Source organism: Anser anser (assembly GCF_964211835.1).
Source record: "Anser anser genome assembly, chromosome: Z".
Classification (NCBI taxonomy): domain Eukaryota; kingdom Metazoa; phylum Chordata; class Aves; order Anseriformes; family Anatidae; genus Anser; species Anser anser.
Genome location: NC_139723.1, coordinates 22,882,998 through 22,902,500, shown reverse-complemented (window position 1 = coordinate 22,902,500; position 19,503 = coordinate 22,882,998). Strand labels below are relative to the sequence as shown.

Genomic DNA, 19,503 nt, shown 5'->3' with positions numbered 1-19,503 from the left:
ACCGCCGCTGCTGCCGCCGCCGGCGCGCGACGAACGCGTCACAGGGCTTGGCCGGAGGGGGGGGGCGTGGCCTCGGTGGCGCAGGCGCGCCCGGTGCGGCGCCTCCGCGCTACAGCCCCCGCCGCCAGGCGGGCACGGCCCTACAGGGACGGGAAAGAGCGGGGAGCCGCTCAGCGGACGCGCCCTGCTGGCGGCCCGCGGCTCCCCCCGCCCCGTACCTCCGGGGAAGGCGGAGAGGCGGCGGCGCTGCGGGGCCGGCTTCCTTCATGCGCTCCTCCCAGCCCCGCGTCGGCCGGCGCAGGCGGGACGGGTCCCGGGCCGCACGGACGTGGACCTTGCGGGGGAAACACACACGGGGAGGGGGTGGAAAGAAAAAGAAAAGTGTTTTTATGTGGCCGCCGAGGAGCCGTGCGTTGCACCTTACCGTAGGGGCAGGCTGCGGGCCGGCCTGTTTGGAGGTCGTTTGAATGACGGAGCTGCTCACACCTGAGATCAAAAAAAATACCATACATTACCTTCTGTCTTAATTTCGCCAGTCTTTGTTCTTTTTCTTGTTTCTCGGCTTCTTTAACTTGCTTTTGTTGAATCTTTAGCTGAAGTTTATGTAGATCCTGAAACACGTAAAAGAGAAAAAGCCTATTTTATTTCAATTTACTTTGAAATGCTTTGAAATATGTACATATGCAGCAGTTTGTTAGTTTTTTTAATTTCATTTGTCATAGTATAAAGTAACACTAGATAGCTACTTGCTACAAGCTTCTCCTGTCCAAACTAAAATTACACAGTATAGAAAAAATGGCAGTCATTCAACCTGTTTATAGAACTGAAATTTAGTGTAAATACTGACAATAGTACCGGTTCTCCTGTTTACATTGAGATGGGACCTAACACCCAATGAAGCCTGCAAGATCTTCAAACAGCTTTTTTTCTTTATACTATCATACAATAATCAGGTCTCAACTTCAGCAATGGAGCGCAATAGAGTCAAGCCCAAACCATTTTCACATGGAAATAAACAAAACCATCTTGTATTTACAAGGAAATACAGGTCTGAATAATCCTACAGAACTTAAATGTTGAGGAAAAGAATATCATGGTCTGGAATAAAGCCTCATACTGTTTCTTTGGTGTAGACAGATGCTGTTATACACAGTGAATCAAAACCAGATTTAACAGATTTTGAGTAGAACTAGGGTATCTAGATTTTTTTTTAGAAGTGTTTAGCAGATTACGTTACATAAGGAAGTAGGTAAATTTAAAAAAATCATATGCATGAATAGAAGTAATTACGTACTCGCTCTTGAAATTTAGTAATTTCTGCTGCAGCAATTCTCTTCCTCTCCTTTTCAGCTTCATCTCTCTTCTCCTTTTCAAGCTTTTCAAGTTCCTCCTTTTCTTTCTTCTGCAAGGTATATCTTTCCAACAGTAACTTCATGTGGCATTGGCGCTGGCGTTCTTTTAGTTGCTTTTTCTCCTTCTCTTCTTCTACTTTTAGTTGTGATGCTTGTTCCATTGCAAATGCTATTGCTTTCTGTTTTTTCCATACTTCAATTGCTGCTTGTTGTCTTTTTCTTTCTTCCTCTGCTTTTTGTTTCTGAGCTTCTTCATGCTGAAGCCATTCTTTCTTGAGCATTCTTTCTGATTTCTCTTTCTTCTTCAAATTTCCTTCTCTCTCCTGCTGCTGCTTTTCCTTCCATTTCTTAATTGACTGCAAGAGAACAGCAGGAGATACACAAGGTCTTCATAAAAATCTTACACGGTCCTGTTGATTGCATATGATAAAGAGATATGTTCTAAGGATACTAACTGAAGATGGGAATTGGAAATCTACTTAAGGGAAAACTTAAGGCAAAAGACCACTTGTCTGCTTTGTCATAATCAAATTTTCTTTCTATTTTATGCATCATACAGGCAGGTTTAAGAATTATGAGTTGAAATTTTTTAGGTTATGGCATTTTATCTTGAAACAGTTACGAATATTAGTGTAAAATATTATTCTGAGTGAAAATGTTATTTTGAAGAAAAAGCTAAGACCTGAAATACAATTCCACCCACTATTTTATACCCCAATTTTTATGTCAGTACATCTTTTATATGCAGATGGATAGTTCTTGAAGGCATCAATTCTTTACAAGGAGCCATAATTATCTACACCAGAAATTGATAGGTATATTGCTTATACAGTGGGACAGACACTCTCCAGGATGTGTAACAAAGTTGCATTTTTCAAACAGGATCACTTACCACTCTGGGATTGACGTCTAACTTGCTGGACGACTTCCATTTATAAGCATTTGTAAAATACGCTGACAATACACAGGCCATGTCAGTGTGTTACTAGGTCTACGCTTACTGATAATTCATTTAAAGACAAATATTTTGGTAAGTTAAGGTCGCTAAAGAAGACTTCAGTTATGTATCACCAACTGTAAAAGAAATCTACCTAGCACTACCACCAGACAGGCAAATACAAAAATAAGTGTGTGTGTTTTAAAAATAAATATGTTTTCTTAAAGCTACCATAGTCCTAGGAGGGGGGCTTTTTTGTTCATTTTACCTCTTTTTTTCTTTCCTGTAAAATTAAATATTCTCGATACCATTTGTCATGTTGTTCAACTTCTTCTTTTGTTCTTCCACACAGATACTCAAGGGCTTCATCCATGTAGGACAGCCTTCCTTTGTGCTTTGTCCACACTTTCAGAAAATTCTGATGATCATAATCATCCCAGCCTCCTTGCCTCCCCCCCGTTCGCTGCAGAAATCTTTCAAACTCTACTACTTCTTCAGGTAGATGATTTTCCAGTGTTTTATCAACTGAGATCCTAGCTGATGGCAACTTCAAAACTTTTTCTGTTGTTGAGCTGCTGCTTAACACCCACAGTTCCACTTTTTTCTCAAAGACACTGAGCTCATTAACGGCAGTTTTTTCATCCTTCAAAAGCTGTTCATATCTAAAAACGGAACAAACACTGGAGTGTAAGAAAAGAGATCCAGCATTCATTGCTCAGTGAAAATGAATTTTGGAATTGTTCAATGCCACACAAAAGCTATTCTTAAAAGATTAAGAACTGAAATGGTAACTGACACAGATGACAGCATAGTTTTAATGATCCCATAATAAAGCACTACACAACTGGAATTAAGTTACCCTTTTAGTCGAAACACACATTTATGGCACGCAAACAATTAACTCAGTCCCCTCCTGACACCACTACAGAGAAGAAAGAGGAAAAAAATCCACCCACTTAAAAAAAACCATGAGATCAATATAATGTGTTCTGCAACTTTTCTTGGAAAAGCCTCTTCATAGGCAAATAATTGTTACATTGAATCAGTGAAGCAGCTATATAAACAGCCTCTCTAAAAGGTTGTATATCAAGATTAGAATCTATAGTTTGAGTTTTGATTGACATACAACAGGGATCATGGGCAAAAGAGAAAAATCAAGAGAATAGTTTACTTGATTGATGCAAAATTGTCATTGTGTATTATGAAAGCACTTTTTTTTGTAGCTGAAGCATGTATAAACATACGTTTGCCTCTGTTCTTCTTTAAAAGCATTGATTGCATTTTCAGTTTCTTCCATCATTTCCTTGAGCTTGTCAACAACTAAAAACGAAAAGAAGAACATATCACCCACGAAGGTTAGAGTATTTACCAGTAATTCAGCACTATTCAGAAATGTAGGCACTTGCAGAGAATTCTGGGATGCTTTTATTTCAGTGTACAAAAAAGGCTACATTTCCATTTCAAACACTCTTACAAGAAAGACTCATTTATTCAAAAGGTGTGATTTCACAGTGGTTTAGCTAACTGGATGCAAATCCCAGTATAAATGTTTATTTCAATTGAATAAAAAGTCTCATTCTGGTAATCTTTACTGATTCACAGAATGAGACAGCCTTACCTTAAAGTAAAGGGCTTCCACTTTTGTCTTTTCTAACAATGGAGTTAATGACTTAAGAAGCACAATCAAATCTTTGTTTTTTACCAGGCTGTACTAACCATATGTAGCCTACATCTCACTACTTTCTACAAAACTGGGCTTACAAAGAAACTTCGAAGTGAGACTTCATACCCTGTACTTTAAATGCTTTAATCCTCATTTGGAGGAAGGAGAGAGAGAAAGACAGCTATTTTGTAATGGTGGAAAGACATTTTAGAACTTGAGTGTTTTAAACCAGTACAACATCTCTACGAACACATATTGAACACACAGTTTAACTAACCTGGCTCTAAAAAAAATAATAAATTGATGCCGTTATATCATCTAAAACTTTTGGCTCAGCTTTCACGTCTTGTTCTGTCACCTTTGCTAACAGTGTAGAAAATACTTGACTCTCCATAGCCCAAAGAAACAAACCCACGTCACTTCTAATAGAGAACAAGTTTATCTGTTCCCACAGAAAACTGCAAGAGGTTTTACTCTTTCTTATATTTTCTCCCTTCTTACAATCCCCTTCCCAGATTCCTGGAAGGGCAGACAGACTAGAGTATCCCAAGTCTGCAGGAGAATCACAAGCACAACTATCCAAGAAACCTGTCTATAAACAAAACTGTTTTAAAATCTGTCAGCATGACTTACATTCTGATGTATGCTTCACATCTTTCAATTGTTGCTTAAGTTTCTTCACATTATTACGTATTTTTGATAGCTGCTGCAGGATTTTAGTTTCTGTTAAAATAAGGTGATTATAGTTCTAACAGTATCTTTGTGCATTTAATTCAATAGAAAACAAAAAGCAATGAAGTGTCTAAACGGAGGATTTCATCTGATAAGAAACAGAAATTCTGTTTAATCATATGAAACTGCTCTAATACAAAGCATCTTAACATATCTAACTGCATGTAGCTGAGTGCATGTGCTGTGTATCTTTCCACATAGCATCAGATTTTAAAATTAGTAGTTCCCATTTCAAAAGGTTTCAACAGTATAGTCACATCGAGATTAATTCAGTTTTCTCAAACCTTTTATGAGGTAACTGGAGTTTGGAGAACAATATTGCCTGTACAAATAACAGCTCTAGAGTTTTGAAAGGGCTTTGACCTAGGCCTCAAAACACTCAGCAATGGAGAAAAAACAGACTTAAAAAGCACTTATGAATTTACTACTTCAACGTTATTTGTCATATTAACTGAAGTAGAATTAATGTCTTCAGGAACTCCAAGCATGCATATGCTTATTTGCTTTGTTACCACTTGGTTCCTCACAAGTTTATAAATACTGATTTGAATGAAGTTCTGGGTACATCTAAGGTACTAGGGAGTCTAGAGAGTCTGTCTTTTTAACAGGATTGGTTTAAGGAAGAAATAACAGAGACCACGACCTAAATGTAACAAAACAGAGCCATGACGTGACCCTGTTAGTTCAAACTAAGACTAAAATACAAAAACTTACAGATTGTGCTCAAAGACCTGAACACAGCAGCACAGAAAATGAGAAGCGTGGGGGTTCTAGTACACATCCTACAAGACTCTAACATTCTTTCACATCTCACATTTAGTACCTTACACCTCTCATTTTTTTTTATTTTTTTTTTTATTCTTGCAATAGTATACCGCAGTACATCCACCCATACTTTTGTGCTTCCTCTGTACACCTGGAAAACTTTCTGGACTTTTTAGCTTGGTCATTTTTCGGAAATATTTACACTTTTTAATGATTTTAAGATGTAAAAAATATGTTAGGATTCCTCAATTAAAAGACCCACATTAAAACATACACATTTCTAAGGTATTTTTAGTTGTCTCCCTGAATCCTTTCGCCTTCCTTCAACTTACTTTTTCATCTTCTGTATCAAAAGGCATAGCATGATTATTTTATTACTTAGGTACTGTATCGAGGCAGTCACTTTTGTCCTGTTTAATCAGTCTGGCAGTAGAACAGATAATAGAGGATGGACTGTGTATTATCTCACTGCACAATTTGCACTATGAATATCCATTATCTCAGAAGCTGAAAAATGCAGGCACAGAACTGTTCAAAAACCTATTTACAGGTAGTAATCAGTATAGGAAAAACTTCTTTTATGCTAAGTACCTATTTATAGTACCTAGCTAGACGACATTACATTTTGCAGTACACATACAAAATTGCTTCTAAGTTTCTAAAACAGAAAATTTCCACCAAAGTTTTTTTTGTGAGTAGTACCCACTACATTCAAGATTAAAAGAAAACAGTTGGTAACACAAAAGACCCAAAACGCTTATGCTTCTGAATTTTGCAAGTGAATTGGGGAATTCTTCCTTATAAGCAATACACATAGTGAAATACTATACTTTAATCATAATCTACCTCCCATCCACACTGATCTCTCTGTATTGCTGACTGATAAACCATTTAAGCAAAAAACTGTAGAGTAAAAATAAGTAAACAAACAGGAGAGAAAAAAATGAAAAAAGGGAAACCCACTTACTTTCAGTTTTCCTGTTGACAGTCATTTTATGTTCCAGTTCTTCTAGCATGCTGTATTCTACCCTGGAATCACTCTTCCTATTGTAAAGATGTCCATTTTTGTCCTTTTCGATATTTGCAAGCCTGGAAAACAAGGCTGCCACACTGAGCAAGCTGCAAATACTTATCAAAGCACAAGATTTTCCATGGTTAGTATCCAGCTGATGCCGTGTCAGCAGGACAATCTTAGATATTATACAAGTCACTGGTTTGCTACTATAGCTGATTTCAAGGAAAACCTTTCTGTAGTTACAGGACTACGCACCGAAGTAACCCAAGAACTTGAACAAGACGTTAAAAGAAGAAATTATCTCACAGACAAGCAGTGCTTTACACACTGAAACAGCATGAAATTTTATCTGTATGATGCTCACTTACCAAGCAGCCTTATGAGAATTTTCATTGGAAAGCACTGAGGGGACACAGGCTGTATTACTGCAATTGCACACACAGATGGAGCCCCAGCACAGACAAATCAAGTACATTCCCTCAGGGTTACAATGACAGTAGTACTACTGCAACTGAAGATTTGAATTCAAGTTCATTACTATCAGCCTATCCCAAGATATTAACGCTGCTACCTTACTGACTATAGTTTATATATAAATACACAGATCTACAGGTGACTTTTGCTTCCTCACTAAGGTCAGAAGCCTCAGAATACAACTCACAGTAGGATATGCTTTGCCTTACTGCAGCTAGGCAGTCTACTAGAGTCTGACCTAGAGAACCACAGATGCAAAAGGACTGCCAATACTGCAGCCTTGAGCCTATCTGTGTAGATCAGTGCCACCATGCTAAGAGATCAGAGCAGTACAACACTGGTGCTATCCATAACAAAGACATGTGGTGATTCCCAATGTTAAGCAGCACTACTGACAACCCATAATCCTCTGTCTCTCAGTAGGAGGTTGGTTCTGCAGTAGGCTATTGCTGCTATATAGTTCAATCCTCTACATGAAGATGCCTTCATAACTTAAATGCTTTGCTGTTCACTGGAGTTCACATAACCAACCTGAGTAACAAAATCTCAGACAGTGCACTAGAAGTCTTAAGAGCACAACTACAGAAGGACAATTTGCCATAGTTAAATGGCATCCAAACTGCCTCATTTAAAGCTCAGGAATCTCTACATTACCCAGCAGTCAACTTTTGAGCCATTACCGAGGATCCAGAACAACTAAGAGGAGCTAATTCAGTCAGAGTAAAATGCTGCTGTGAGACTTCAGTGTCACAGTTCATTCAGGATTCATAACTACAAACATGTCTCCTTGAACCCGCTGGCTAAGCCAGCTCTTCCTCTGAAAGCTCATTTGTGCATGCAGAAACCTCACTGTTCTTTCAACTACCTGTATAGTTATTAAAGCCATTACTCAAGATGTGGGGAAACACATTTAAATCACGTCTGTGCTTGAGCTGTCTTGAGCTCCCATATTCCAAAGCAATGGCCTAGATAATCTAGAAGTGCTCTCAATCTGCTCTAAGGAAGCTGTTGTAATGCTGCCACAATTTTCATTTTGTTGGTATCTTTTATAGGCTTTAGTTCTTTAGAAAGGTAAGCACAGCTGAGTAGGAAAACTAAGAACTCAATAATGCCACATGCACTGCACAGCTGAGTAGGAAAACTGGGAACTAAGTAATGCCACGCACACTTTCATTCTTGGGTTATCAACATGGTGCAACAGCGAACTAAAGAAAATAACTGACTCAAGTCCTGGTAGCAATTAGAAAAACAGGTCATCTTGAAGCTCATGACCCTATCCTAAACAACCAGAACTGTAATAATCTACCTGAAGTCCTGAAAAAAATGAAAACTTTGCCTAAAATTTCATTACTGTGAATTCTTACCTGGAACTTTGAGTTGTATTATCTCCAGAACAGCATGAAAATACAGTTATGATTGTCTTTTACTTACTGAGTTCTTAACTTTTCTGCTGTTCTCACGAATTCTGCTTTCTTAGCTTGTTCTGCTTTCATCTTCCAATTCTGACACTGTTGACCAGAACCTGCAGTACTGAAACAGCTGTCATTCTGTACATAACAAAATGGAGTATTATTCAAAAACAGTATTTTATTTTTAAATACTCATAGGTTATTTTTAAGCAGACAATACCACAGTGCAGAGATAACAAACAAAAGCACTACTTCTGTTTTATACTACAGTAATCCAAATAATTTTAAGTTACACAGGTATAAAATTGAAGTGATGATAAACTCATGAGTGTATATAAAAATCCATTCTTCAAAGGAAAAATGGAAAGAATGCAATGTCAACTTGCTTTCACAGATGCTGCTGATCACACTACATACCACCCTAAATCAAGATAGTATCTGAAGATTTGGAGGTAACTCGCTACCTGACTATACAATCTTATGTTATCTACATGTAATCTACATTAGGCAGATTACCCCATTTCATCTCGTTAAAGGAAAGCACTCGCTTAACTTGTGAAATCTGCTCAAAATGCCCTGCAAACTGTTAACTCTTACTCACAGCAACCCCAAGCAGTCTAAAGGCACCACATGCTGGGACTACTGACAAACACGGGCTATGAAACTGGATGTTGTGAGCCTACTATCTGAGGTCAGCCCGGCAAACCAGCAGTTCCTGCTTCAGCCCTCTCCCCGGGCCGCCCGGCGAGGCCGGCTCCGCGGCCAGGCCTTTACCTGCTGCCGCCCGCCGGCCGCCGCCGCCACGGCCGTTGCCAGCGCAGCCATCTTGGCCGCGGGCAGCCGCCGCCGCCCGCCCTGCCCCGCCCCGCCGGGAGATGGAGGCGGGCGGGGAGCCCTGCAGCCGCCGCGTATGTCTCTCTGTCTGTCTGTCTGTCTGTCTGTCAGTGTGTTTGCGAGGGTGTGTCCCTCTGTCCGGGCTCCGTCAGGATAGGAGTGCCTGGCGTTGCTAGTTACCGTGGTAATAAACGCTGGCCGCGGCAGGGCGTTCCTGGAGTCGTTTCTACCCACGCTGCCTGAGGGGACAGTGAAAGGAGTTCAGTTAACTCAAAACAATAACAGCAACAACAACAATAATAAATAATAATAATTTGGACCAGAACCCCCTGGTCTGTTTACACGGTTCTACAGTGGCCATCTTTCAAGCTTGGCCACTCCTCTGTTGCTTTATAGGAAGCGGTATAACATGACAAAGGACTTAGTGGTTCTGACACAGACCTGCTGGCTCTTTAGGGAACGGTGGTCACACGAAGCCCCAAAGCCTACAGTGATCTGGAAGGGAAATCTGACCTGAAAAAAGAGCCCAAGTCCTGAAATCCTGGGATTTCAAAAGAAGCAGGTGGGGTATGTTCAAAAGGCTTTCACCACCTTGTCAGAGGCAGACAGTGACTACATTAGGCTCCCAGCCACCCTTGCTTTTGGGTGAGAAAGTTGTAATCCGGAGTGCCCATGACCTTCCAAGCCTTGCAGGCATGTACTCAAGGTGATGACCATGTGGAAAAGATAACAGGCTCCAAAGGCTCCAGACTATCTGACCAATGCCATTTAACTCCCCTGAGCTCATTTGAAGAGCTGAAGCCACAGACCTAATGTCACAAGCAGGAGTCTCTTCAGAGCAATGTACTCCAGTAGCCAAAGCTGACCTGAGGTGTGTACACATCTAGGGATGTGTGGATGCAGATCTATCAAATGCAGAGCAGCAAGTGATGCTTGCTGTATGGTGTCACCATATCCTGCTTTTCCCTCAAGGGCTGGTTTTAACTGGGAAGAGCCGTGTATGGTTGCAATTTGGCTACGACTGATTCACCATCTTGGATGTTTGATTAAACACAGTCTCTTTCTTACTCTTTCAAACTCATGGAGCATGCTTATGACTGGCTAAGGTTTTGTTTATGTCAGGATTTAGGGTTTTGTATTGATTACTTCCTTCAGGAAGACCAGACTACATCCTCATTATCCTGACAGGAAATAAAGAGCTTCATATTATTCAATACATTTTTGAACTCTCGAGATTTTGTTTTTCACACACATATACCAATCAAACTTTTAAGGAGTTGCTAATTAACATTTCTGCAGAATAGAAATAATCTATTCATGCAGTGGCTTTGCTAGCTAAAAAGATTTTATGATCTGGTGTTTTCCCAGCTGTAGAACACAAAAGCATTCACAGATGCTAACCAAATGGCCTAAGCTGAAGACATTTTATTGCCTAATTGATGTTTTTAAAAGCACTTTCCTGATATATTTTTCCTTTTTATATTTTATGACCGTGCTTACATTTGATTTCTTTGTATTTGATGAATAGAAATTAACAAGTAAAGTAGAACATTTCAAAACCTGAAAATATTCATCAGCATAAATTAAAGAGGATTGTTCTCACAGATTGCTACCTGAAATGGCTTACAGAACTCTTCTTTCCACAGCAGTGTTTCAAACTCTTCTTTGTCTTCCCCTCTATTATCTGATGTAAGAGAAGGAAGCGTATCTTCTAGAACTTATTTGTATTTGCTTTTCTTTGGTGAATCCTATTAAAGTATCTGATATTAGGATCAGCAAACTGATAACTGCTTAGGGATTATACTACAGTATTCTGAAAGCAGTTTTGTTAAAATGGCTTTAGTCATAGTGTAATTCAACAACTTCAGTAGATCACCAGTTTCCAAGAGGTGAATCCATGTTATTACTGTTTGCCACACATACTACTCATGAGTAACTCAGAATCCTGAGGACTTTGTACGAGATGCCTGTACAGAGGTATTTTAGGTGTCTGAACAGAGCTAGACTTTGCTGGTTCTCTCTCTAAGCATTGGAGGTGTCAGGCCTCAAGCTGTGAAGCTGGTATAGGGATAAACCCTGGCTTTCAGCTGAGCCAGGACCTTACTTCATTCCCTGTTTGGGACAGGACTCATCCAAGTCAAAATGTGGCACAACAGAGGGTGACATCTGTGTACTTTTTGTTAACTATTAATCTGTATCCAAAAGAAAACAGCTAGGCAATTACATGATGTAATTATATCCTGATCTCTTTCACATTCTCTATTTCTCCACTTAGTTTGGTGTTTGAAGTACTATGGGAAACCCTTGATTTCTGTGACAGCTTTGCTTGATAAAAGCTTTCAAGATTTTGCACTGCCCTCCAGCCCCTTTTTGCCAAGAAGGAGGCAAATAGTTTTGTTTACTGCCCTTCTATTAGTTATTAAGCAGGAAAAATACATAGAAGGAATAGTGCAGTTTCATGCACTCTCTTAAGGGTGAGTGAGATGCAATACCTGCAGTGGAGAAGAAGATTTGAGTGGTGGAGGTATTCAGGCCAAAACTTTTGGACGTACAATGCTTCAGTGTTGTGGCTGCTGGCATGAGATGCCTTGCCTGTACTTTTTCGTGTGGTTAAGCAATTGTTTCTCTTGCTGAAATCCCACAAAGCTGTACATGCTCAGCACTTCTGAAGAACTTCTGGCTGGCCTACACACGACAGAGGATTAGAGTCTGGACATGGCAATGGTCAGGTCGAGGGAATCCACAGCAAGCTGTGCATTGTTTCTGTCTCTTCCAAACCTTGTCTGTGCCCAGCTAAACCTGATGGCAAATCTGGTGGAGGGATCTTTAGAAAAGTCAGGAACAGCTTAGGTGGGACTGGCGGCTGATTAAGGTAAAAATCTAGAAAAAATTAATAGAAAATTAAACTATTTTGAACCCAGACAATTTTCCTCGTAAATGCATAGGAGTTAAACAGTACTGAAAACCGTACTTCCTACCAGCAAGTAATAAATTGTGTTCAGCTGAGAAGAATTCTCATGAGATTACAAGCTGCTTTGGTTAATCTGTCCAGTGCAGAGTTTCTGTCACTGATGCAACTGTTGTAGAGGCTGAAACACAAGCGTAAACAGGGTTTATGCAGCTGCCAGTGTTTTAATGTGGTTATCTGAATCCTCCGTATATGCTGGAATGTACATCTCTTAGTGTACGCAATACGGTAACATTTCACATCTCAGCAGAATAGGCCACATCCTGAGATTTTTCACACAGCCTCTCTCTGGGCAAAATCTGATTGAGAACCACATAACTGTTTCTGAATTTGGACATACAACATCCTGTTAGCAGAAAATGTTTGCATTGCTCTGGCAGCTGTGGATAGCAGTGACAGACCTCACTCTCGCATACAGAAAAGTCCGCAGAGAGAGCTTGAATGCTGTCACTCTCATAACTGTAAGCAGAAGGTATCTGAACTGAGATTAGGATTTCAGAGAATTGGGTTCACTTCCTCACTTTGCCACATATTTCCTGTGTGAGCTTGGGCAGGCATGTTTGTTCTGAGAAAAAGAAAAAGAAGGCCATAACAGGCCTTGCTACCTTGCCAGGAGAGGGCTGAAAAAATAACCAAAAAGTAGAGGTATCCTGGCCTGGATTTGATCTGAAAAAGGCTGCAATCTTCCCTTTCACAGACAGACCCCACTTCACCCTCAGTTATTTCTGGCACTGGTGACAACTTTGATATCACTAACTACGTGGTCTCTTTGATGTTGGTGTCATGAGACCTGAGAGCATCTGATGGGACTTTTAACTTGCTGCAGCCCCCAGAACGGACACTTGATGTAGTGAGGGGAGACATGGAAGTACACAGAGAAAAGATAAAACTGTTAACATTTAAAGGAACTGGCTACACATAGAACAAAAAAAAGTCCAAACAACTGAAAAAAACACACGTTAATCTGGAAGATGCAGTGCTGGCCATCAAAGCATTAATCACAGCCCCACGGGTGTGTGGAAGGAGCCTCATCTCTCACAGTGTTAATTGACCAGTATCTCCTATTTTCCTGAAATCCTTCAAGCCAAATAGAGAAAAAGGACAGCACAATAACACTATATTCCCATCTATGCGATCCTTGGGGAAACCACCTATCTTACCAGGAGGCATCAACACGCACTCACTAGGAGTGGGCCCCCAGAAAAAAGACTTGCCTGTGCAGATGTTTCTTTCCAGGTGAACTCAGAGTGTTTTTATTTTATTTTATTTTATTGGTTCCCCCAGGTCCTCAACAAGAATGCTGTAGGGCAGTTGTAAAGCACCAAGCAGAAAAGACAGGTTTTTTAGACAAGTAATAGCAAAACTGGAAGTAATTTAAAAAGGAAAGAGTACATTAATGATCAGAGGAAATGAAAGTCTCTAGCCTTGTGGGTACAAATATCCACTTGTGTAAGTGTCCATAAAATTGTCTAGGTGTCCTGAGCTAGGAAAGCACCAAGTCACTGGTAACAGCATGGGCTTTCATTGTATTTTTATTCATAAAAACAAGATGTTAATTCTAGCCTAATCTGATAGCATACCCTCGTACTCAGTGGTCAGAATTAAACCAACTGTAAGCATCAGACAAAATATGAAAAAATGCAAAAATGAATAAAAGAAAGCAGATGCAGATACGGAGACGATATGTGCATATTCGCTTATTCTGAGGGGCTGTAATAATGCTGCCTGTGAGGGGATAACCAGGGTACTGAGGACACCAGCATTAAGTGCAACAGTGCAGATATCGGCTAGGATGGTGCAGTTCTGCACAGTAGTCTGCTTTCAGGCTGCGTTTCATCGCTTTTGCTTTTGTCCACCAGGTGTCATCTGAGAAGCACCTGATAGCTGCTAAAGGCATGGCCGTAGTATTTTCTTTCCAGAAACCAACAGCAAACCTTCAGTGTCTGTAAGTAACATAGACAGCCCTGTGGCTGTCTGTATCCCTTTTAACAGAATGATCTGATCTGGCCCTGTACTGGTGCCATCCGCTCCCCTTCATCTGATGGGCACAGAGCAGTCATCATCTCTCCTTTTGAGAGCTGTTCTGGAGTGCTAGCAGCAAGGCAGCCCAGGCACACAGGTGCTTGCTGCTCTGTAGCTGCAGCTCAGTGTCGCCATCCTCTAGTACGGTAGAATCATAGACTCATAGCATGGCTTGGGTTGGAAAGGATCTTCAAGACATCAAATTCCAACACCCCTGCCACGGGCAGGGACATGTCCCACTGGACCACGTTGCTCAAGGCCCCATCCAACCTTGCCTTCTCCTGCCAGAAGTGGAGGAGCACTAGGCTAGACAGTTGTACAGATACAGCTGTATAGAAGATCCCCTTTTTTGATCCCCAGACAAGTACATATTCTACTCATCCTAACTCATTTTTGTGTAAATCTGTGTTTTAGGTAGAAGAGACTTTGTGTGGTAGCACAACGGTAAGCAGTGGTAGCTTGGCTTTCACATTTCATTCTGTGCAGAAGGACTCTCCAAAGAGAAGAGGATGCAGAGAGAGGCCTGGTCAATAGGTTAGTTTTAGTAAATGTTTCTAGATATAGAATATAGATGGTAGGGAGGAAAGGAGAGGAGAGGAGATTCGAGGAGATTCGAGGAGAGGAGATTCGAGGAGAGGAGAGGAGAGGAGATTCGAGGAGAGGAGAGGAGATTCGAGGAGAGGAGATTCGAGGAGAGGAGAGGAGATTCGAGGAGAGGAGATTCGAGGAGAGGAGATTCGAGGAGAGGAGAGGAGAGGAGAGGAGAGGAGAGGAGAGGAGAGGAGAGGAGAGGAGAGGAGAGGAGAGGAGAGGAGAGGAGAGGAGAGGAGAGGAGAGGAGAGGAGAGGAGAGGAGAGGAGAGGAGAGGAGAGGAGAGGAGAGGAGAGGAGAGGAGAGGAGAGGAGAGGAGAGGAGAGGAGAGGAGACTCGAGGAGAGGAGAGGAGACTCGAGGAGAGGAGAGGAGACTCGAGGAGAGGAGAGGAGACTCGAGGAGAGGAGAGGAGAGGAGAGGAGAGGAGACTCGAGGAGAGGAGAGGAGAGGAGAGGAGAGGAGAGGAGACTCGAGGAGAGGAGAGGAGACTCGAGGAGAGGAGAGGAGACTCGAGGAGAGGAGACTCGAGGAGAGGAGACTCGAGGAGAGGAGAGGAGAGGAGAGGAGAGGAGAGGAGAGGAGAGGAGAGGAGAGGAGAGGAGAGGAGAGGAGAGGAGAGGAGAGGAGAGGAGAGGAGAGGAGAGGAGAGGAGAGGAGAGGAGAGGAGAGGAGAGGAGAGGAGAGGAGAGGAGAGGAGAGGAGAGGAGAGGAGAGGAGAGGAGAGGAGAGGAGAGGAGAGGAGAGGAGAGGAGAGGAGAGGAGAGGAGAGGAGAGGAGACTCGAGGAGAGGAGACTCGAGGAGAGGAGAGGAGACTCGAGGAGACTCGAGGAGACTCGAGGAGAGGAGAGGAGAGGAGAGGAGAGGAGAGGAGAGGAGAGGAGAGGAGAGGAGAGGAGAGGAGAGGAGAGGAGAGGAGAGGAGAGGAGAGGAGAGGAGAGGAGAGGAGAGGAGACTCGAGGAGAGGAGACTCGAGGAGAGGAGACTCGAGGAGAGGAGAGGAGAGGAGAGGAGAGGAGAGGAGAGGAGAGGAGAGGAGAGGAGAGGAGAGGAGAGGAGAGGAGAGGAGAGGAGAGGAGAGGAGAGGAGAGGAGAGGAGAGGAGAGGAGAGGAGAGGAGAGGAGAGGAGAGGAGACTCGAGGAGAGGAGAGGAGAGGAGAGGAGACTCGAGGAGAGGAGAGGAGAGGAGAGGAGAGGAGAGGAGAGGAGAGGAGAGGAGAGGAGAGGAGACTCGAGGAGAGGAGAGGAGACTCGAGGAGAGGAGAGGAGAGGAGAGGAGAGGAGAGGAGAGGAGAGGAGACTCGAGGAGAGGAGACTCGAGGAGAGGAGAGGAGAGGAGACTCGAGGAGAGGAGAGGAGAGGAGAGGAGAGGAGAGGAGACTCGAGGAGAGGAGACTCGAGGAGAGGAGAGGAGAGGAGAGGAGAGGAGAGGAGAGGAGAGGAGAGGAGAGGAGAGGAGAGGAGAGGAGAGGAGAGGAGAGGAGAGGAGAGGAGAGGAGAGGAGAGGAGAGGAGAGGAGAGGAGAGGAGAGGAGAGGAGAGGAGAGGAGAGGAGAGGAGAGGAGAGGAGAGGAGAGGAGAGGAGAGGAAGGGAAAGGAAAAATAAAAGAGCCGTCTTCATTTCATCCCCATTAATATGTGCTCATCTAAACTACCATTTCCTTTACCTTCTGTGAAATATAGACTTTATCTTTTAAGAAAATAAACCTTTACTTGAACTCTGATTATAGTCTAGACTTCACAGTAAAAATGGAAGATCAAAAGGGAAATGAAAAACCGAACAAATAAACTTGGCAAATGCAAGGTTCCCAAATGAACAGGAGTACTGACCCCTTAATAATTCATCTTATTCTTTCCTTTTTTCCCCTCCAATTCTTTTGTGTATTTTTTTTTCCATTCTTTAGAATTTACTCATGTATTTTCACATCTTCTCTCAGTTCCCCACTCTTCTGTGATTCTTTCATTGTACTTCTCCCTCACTTGTTATGAAAGGAAGAAGAAAATGTTTCCCACAACCATACTTGAAGCAAACACACAACAAGAAATAGCAGGCAGGCCAGTTAAATGGAGCAGTTCCTAATCTGTTTCTTACTCTCAAAGGCTTTTTTAAAAACTTTCTGAATGTGATTAAGGTGATAGTTCTAAGTTCAGCTCCATCTTCCAAAATATCTTCCATCCTAGATCTGGAAAGCAGAGGATAGAAGTGTGCTCTGCCAAAATTACAGACAGTTTTAGGCTTGGCCAAACCTCAACACAGCAATGTTGAGATTGAATGCTCTCCCTGGTACACATTTGTATATTCAATCAACAACCTTAGCAGCTGTTTCTATTTGAAACTGGCACACTGCATAGGTCACACTGCTGACAGCATCAGTCATGCTGGGGCTTCAAGACCTTACTCAGCAGCTGTCTCTGCCACTTCTGTTTCATAGTGAGTTTTTAAATTATCAGTTCCTATGTTACTTTTCTGTAATCGGTTATTAATGCAGTCAATTGTGATGGATTTTCTTAGGCATTCCCTTTCATTGGCCTTTTCTGCAGCTTCTGTGAAAAACTCTGCCCATTTTGGGCTGTCATGGGCTTTACTTCCTCCTGTCACATAAAAGCTAAGCATCCACTAACTCCAGCCAGTGTCAGCAGCACTCCAAAAACCTCAGATAAGTCAGAGGCAGATAAAGGAGAAGGCATTAACATTATAATGAAGGTTCTCTAGGGAAGTGTGCCCTGCAGAAAGAGAAAGTTTCCTGAGTGCATAAGGAAAATGGCTGGCTGGCAGAGCTGAGCTCAAATATCCTTGAGCAAGTGCGAGGATATTTGTGTACAAAAGCAAAACTGATGTTCCCCATAAAGATAATCACTCAGTCTGTCACAAATTTATGGCCCGACATAGATACAACAAAGTTTTTTAGAGTTTTGCACTGATTTCATAACAGATGCAATAAAGCTCTAAATTGTTATGATGTCTTTAATTTTTCTCACTTCTAGTCCTTACAGCTTGCTGCGGTAGCTGTAGGAGTTAAGTGATTATAGCAGTAGAGACCAGAGTTAAAAAGCTACATTTCTAATATTTGTTTCATTCGTAATTCCTCATGCTTAAGCAGCTAGCTGGGCATGTGTGCGAACTGGGACTGTACCTACACAAACCAGTACAGCAACATACAGAGGCCAATCCCAGCCACAATTTTTGCTTGAGTGGGGACAACAGTTAATATAGCATGCCCACCATAAAGCCATGCCAATCTCACAGATTATTCCAAATTTTAGTATCACTGAGTTAAAACAGAAACATTGAGGGTTTTACAGATCTGCTCTTGCAATGAAAACAAGTGGTTTACTAGCAGGTTTTACTCACATTTAGTGAGTATTCTTTGATCAGTACTGATTTGTGAAATGCTTTCTGGACTGTATTAAACATTGTGTCTAATTTCACACCTGGCCTCAGAACAGTTTACTCTAACACATGACAGTATCTGTGCAAGAGCATACCTGTCTGTACATATATCATCTCAAATAAGTGTTCTGCCAAAATAAACAGTAGGTTTTTGTGGGTGCAAGGTGTGATCTTGATACAATTTTAGAGGAAAGGATATGGTGGAGATGCTCAACACATTGCCATGTTTCCACTGATCTCTCCTGGTATCTCATATTGAGTGTACTAAGTTGTGTGACACTGGGATAAGAACTAGTTGTAGTCACTGAACTAATTGACACAAACATCATTTCTGTCTAACTTGATGCATTTTACTTAGGTTTTTGACAGGTTTTTCAGGCTTGTAACACTACCTCTGGGCTTTAGGACTACTTGTGGTCAGGTCGCAATCACAAATACCGCAGAAGCAGAATTCACAAGCCACAAGAAGAAAGAGAGAATTCAGGAGGATTCAAAGCCCATCATTTACACAATTGTCTTCATTTTTAATTTTCCTGGGTTTTAAAGCAATACCTGGAGCCAGAAGAACCTCAGGGGAAAAACCTTACAAGCAGAAGCAGATGAGACAACAGGGCAAGTAGATACTGCTGGTTAATATTTGCAGGGACTGATCTGACAGCCTGCTTGGCGTTCCTAAAAAGCTGTGCCTGTAGCAGTACCTTTTGGCCTCCAAGGCACTGGTGTTGTTGTTCCCAGCAGCTGAGACTGTGATGGGAACCTGAAAAATACTCTGCATAGATGATTTGTAGGTCTGTTTGAAGACACTGATTGCTTCCGTATTTGGCCAAAAAGGAACATAAAGTGAGAAGAATTTCTTTTTCTTAGATTGTTAACTACCTTAGAAGTATGAGCATGGGCATTATTGATTTCTACATGCAGTAGAAAGAAAGCAGACAAAGTTTGGAAGTAGCCAAAAGTGAAACTGAATCCAAGGAACATTGTGCCAACTGGAGTTGTGAAGGCCATATCAGCAAGTATCCCAGGGTCAAACTGGGATTGATAATTTGTAGGGTTTGTTTGTATTCTTGTTTGCTTTTCTTGAGATATCAGTCTTGTCCCTTTCAAAGCAGAAAATGAATGCAGAGCGCTTTTGATTAGTTCCTGCACGTTGGCAGAACAGTGAAATATCAAGCTGTTATTTTCAGTGAAATTGGATGGGCTATCAGGATGTATGAAACACAGTCACTTACATGTAGGTGCAGAATGCTTATACGTGCATAATGTAGTATCGAATATGCAAGGCACTGGAGGTGGCCTAACTGGAAAAGCTCATGGTGGAGGCAGGACAATGCAGCAGACCTGGAACTGCAGT

The 19,503-nt window shown here is 41.9% G+C and overlaps 1 protein-coding gene across 4 annotated transcripts; it reads right to left on the bottom strand.

Moving 5' to 3' along the window:
* Positions 1-2: 2 nt before the first annotated feature.
* Positions 3-9,215, bottom strand: CCDC112 (coiled-coil domain containing 112). Of its 4 annotated transcripts, XM_083816884.1 has the most exons (10): positions 9,122-9,215; positions 8,370-8,485; positions 6,417-6,538; positions 4,586-4,675; positions 3,534-3,609; positions 2,558-2,951; positions 1,295-1,708; positions 516-611; positions 219-334; positions 3-140 (listed from the first exon to the last, which is right to left on the bottom strand). In XM_083816884.1, exons 1-10 carry the CDS (start codon positions 9,170-9,172, stop codon positions 110-112), a joined length of 1,506 nt encoding a protein of 501 aa, XP_083673010.1. In that variant the 5' UTR covers positions 9,173-9,215; the 3' UTR covers positions 3-109. The 4 variants fall into 4 exon arrangements, with proteins under 4 accessions (XP_083673010.1, XP_083673009.1, XP_083673011.1 ...); XM_083816883.1 differs by having other exon boundaries at positions 94-334; XM_083816885.1 differs by lacking the exon at positions 9,122-9,215 and adding an exon at positions 8,949-9,084 and having other exon boundaries at positions 94-334.
* Between the last annotated feature and the right edge of the window lie 10,288 nt (positions 9,216-19,503).

Excerpts from the sequence above, each read along its gene's own strand:
- CCDC112 (XM_083816883.1), bottom strand. The coding sequence starts at position 9,172 with ATGGCTGCGCTGGCAACGGCCGTGGCGGCGGCGGCCGGCGGGCGGCAG. Across the intron at positions 612-1,294 it reads TTACTAAATTTCAAGAGCGA|GATCTACATAAACTTCAGCT; the intron begins GTACGTAATTAC and ends TACGTGTTTCAG. Across the intron at positions 335-515 it reads TGGCGAAATTAAGACAGAAG|GTCCACGTCCGTGCGGCCCG; the intron begins GTAATGTATGGT and ends TTCCCCCGCAAG.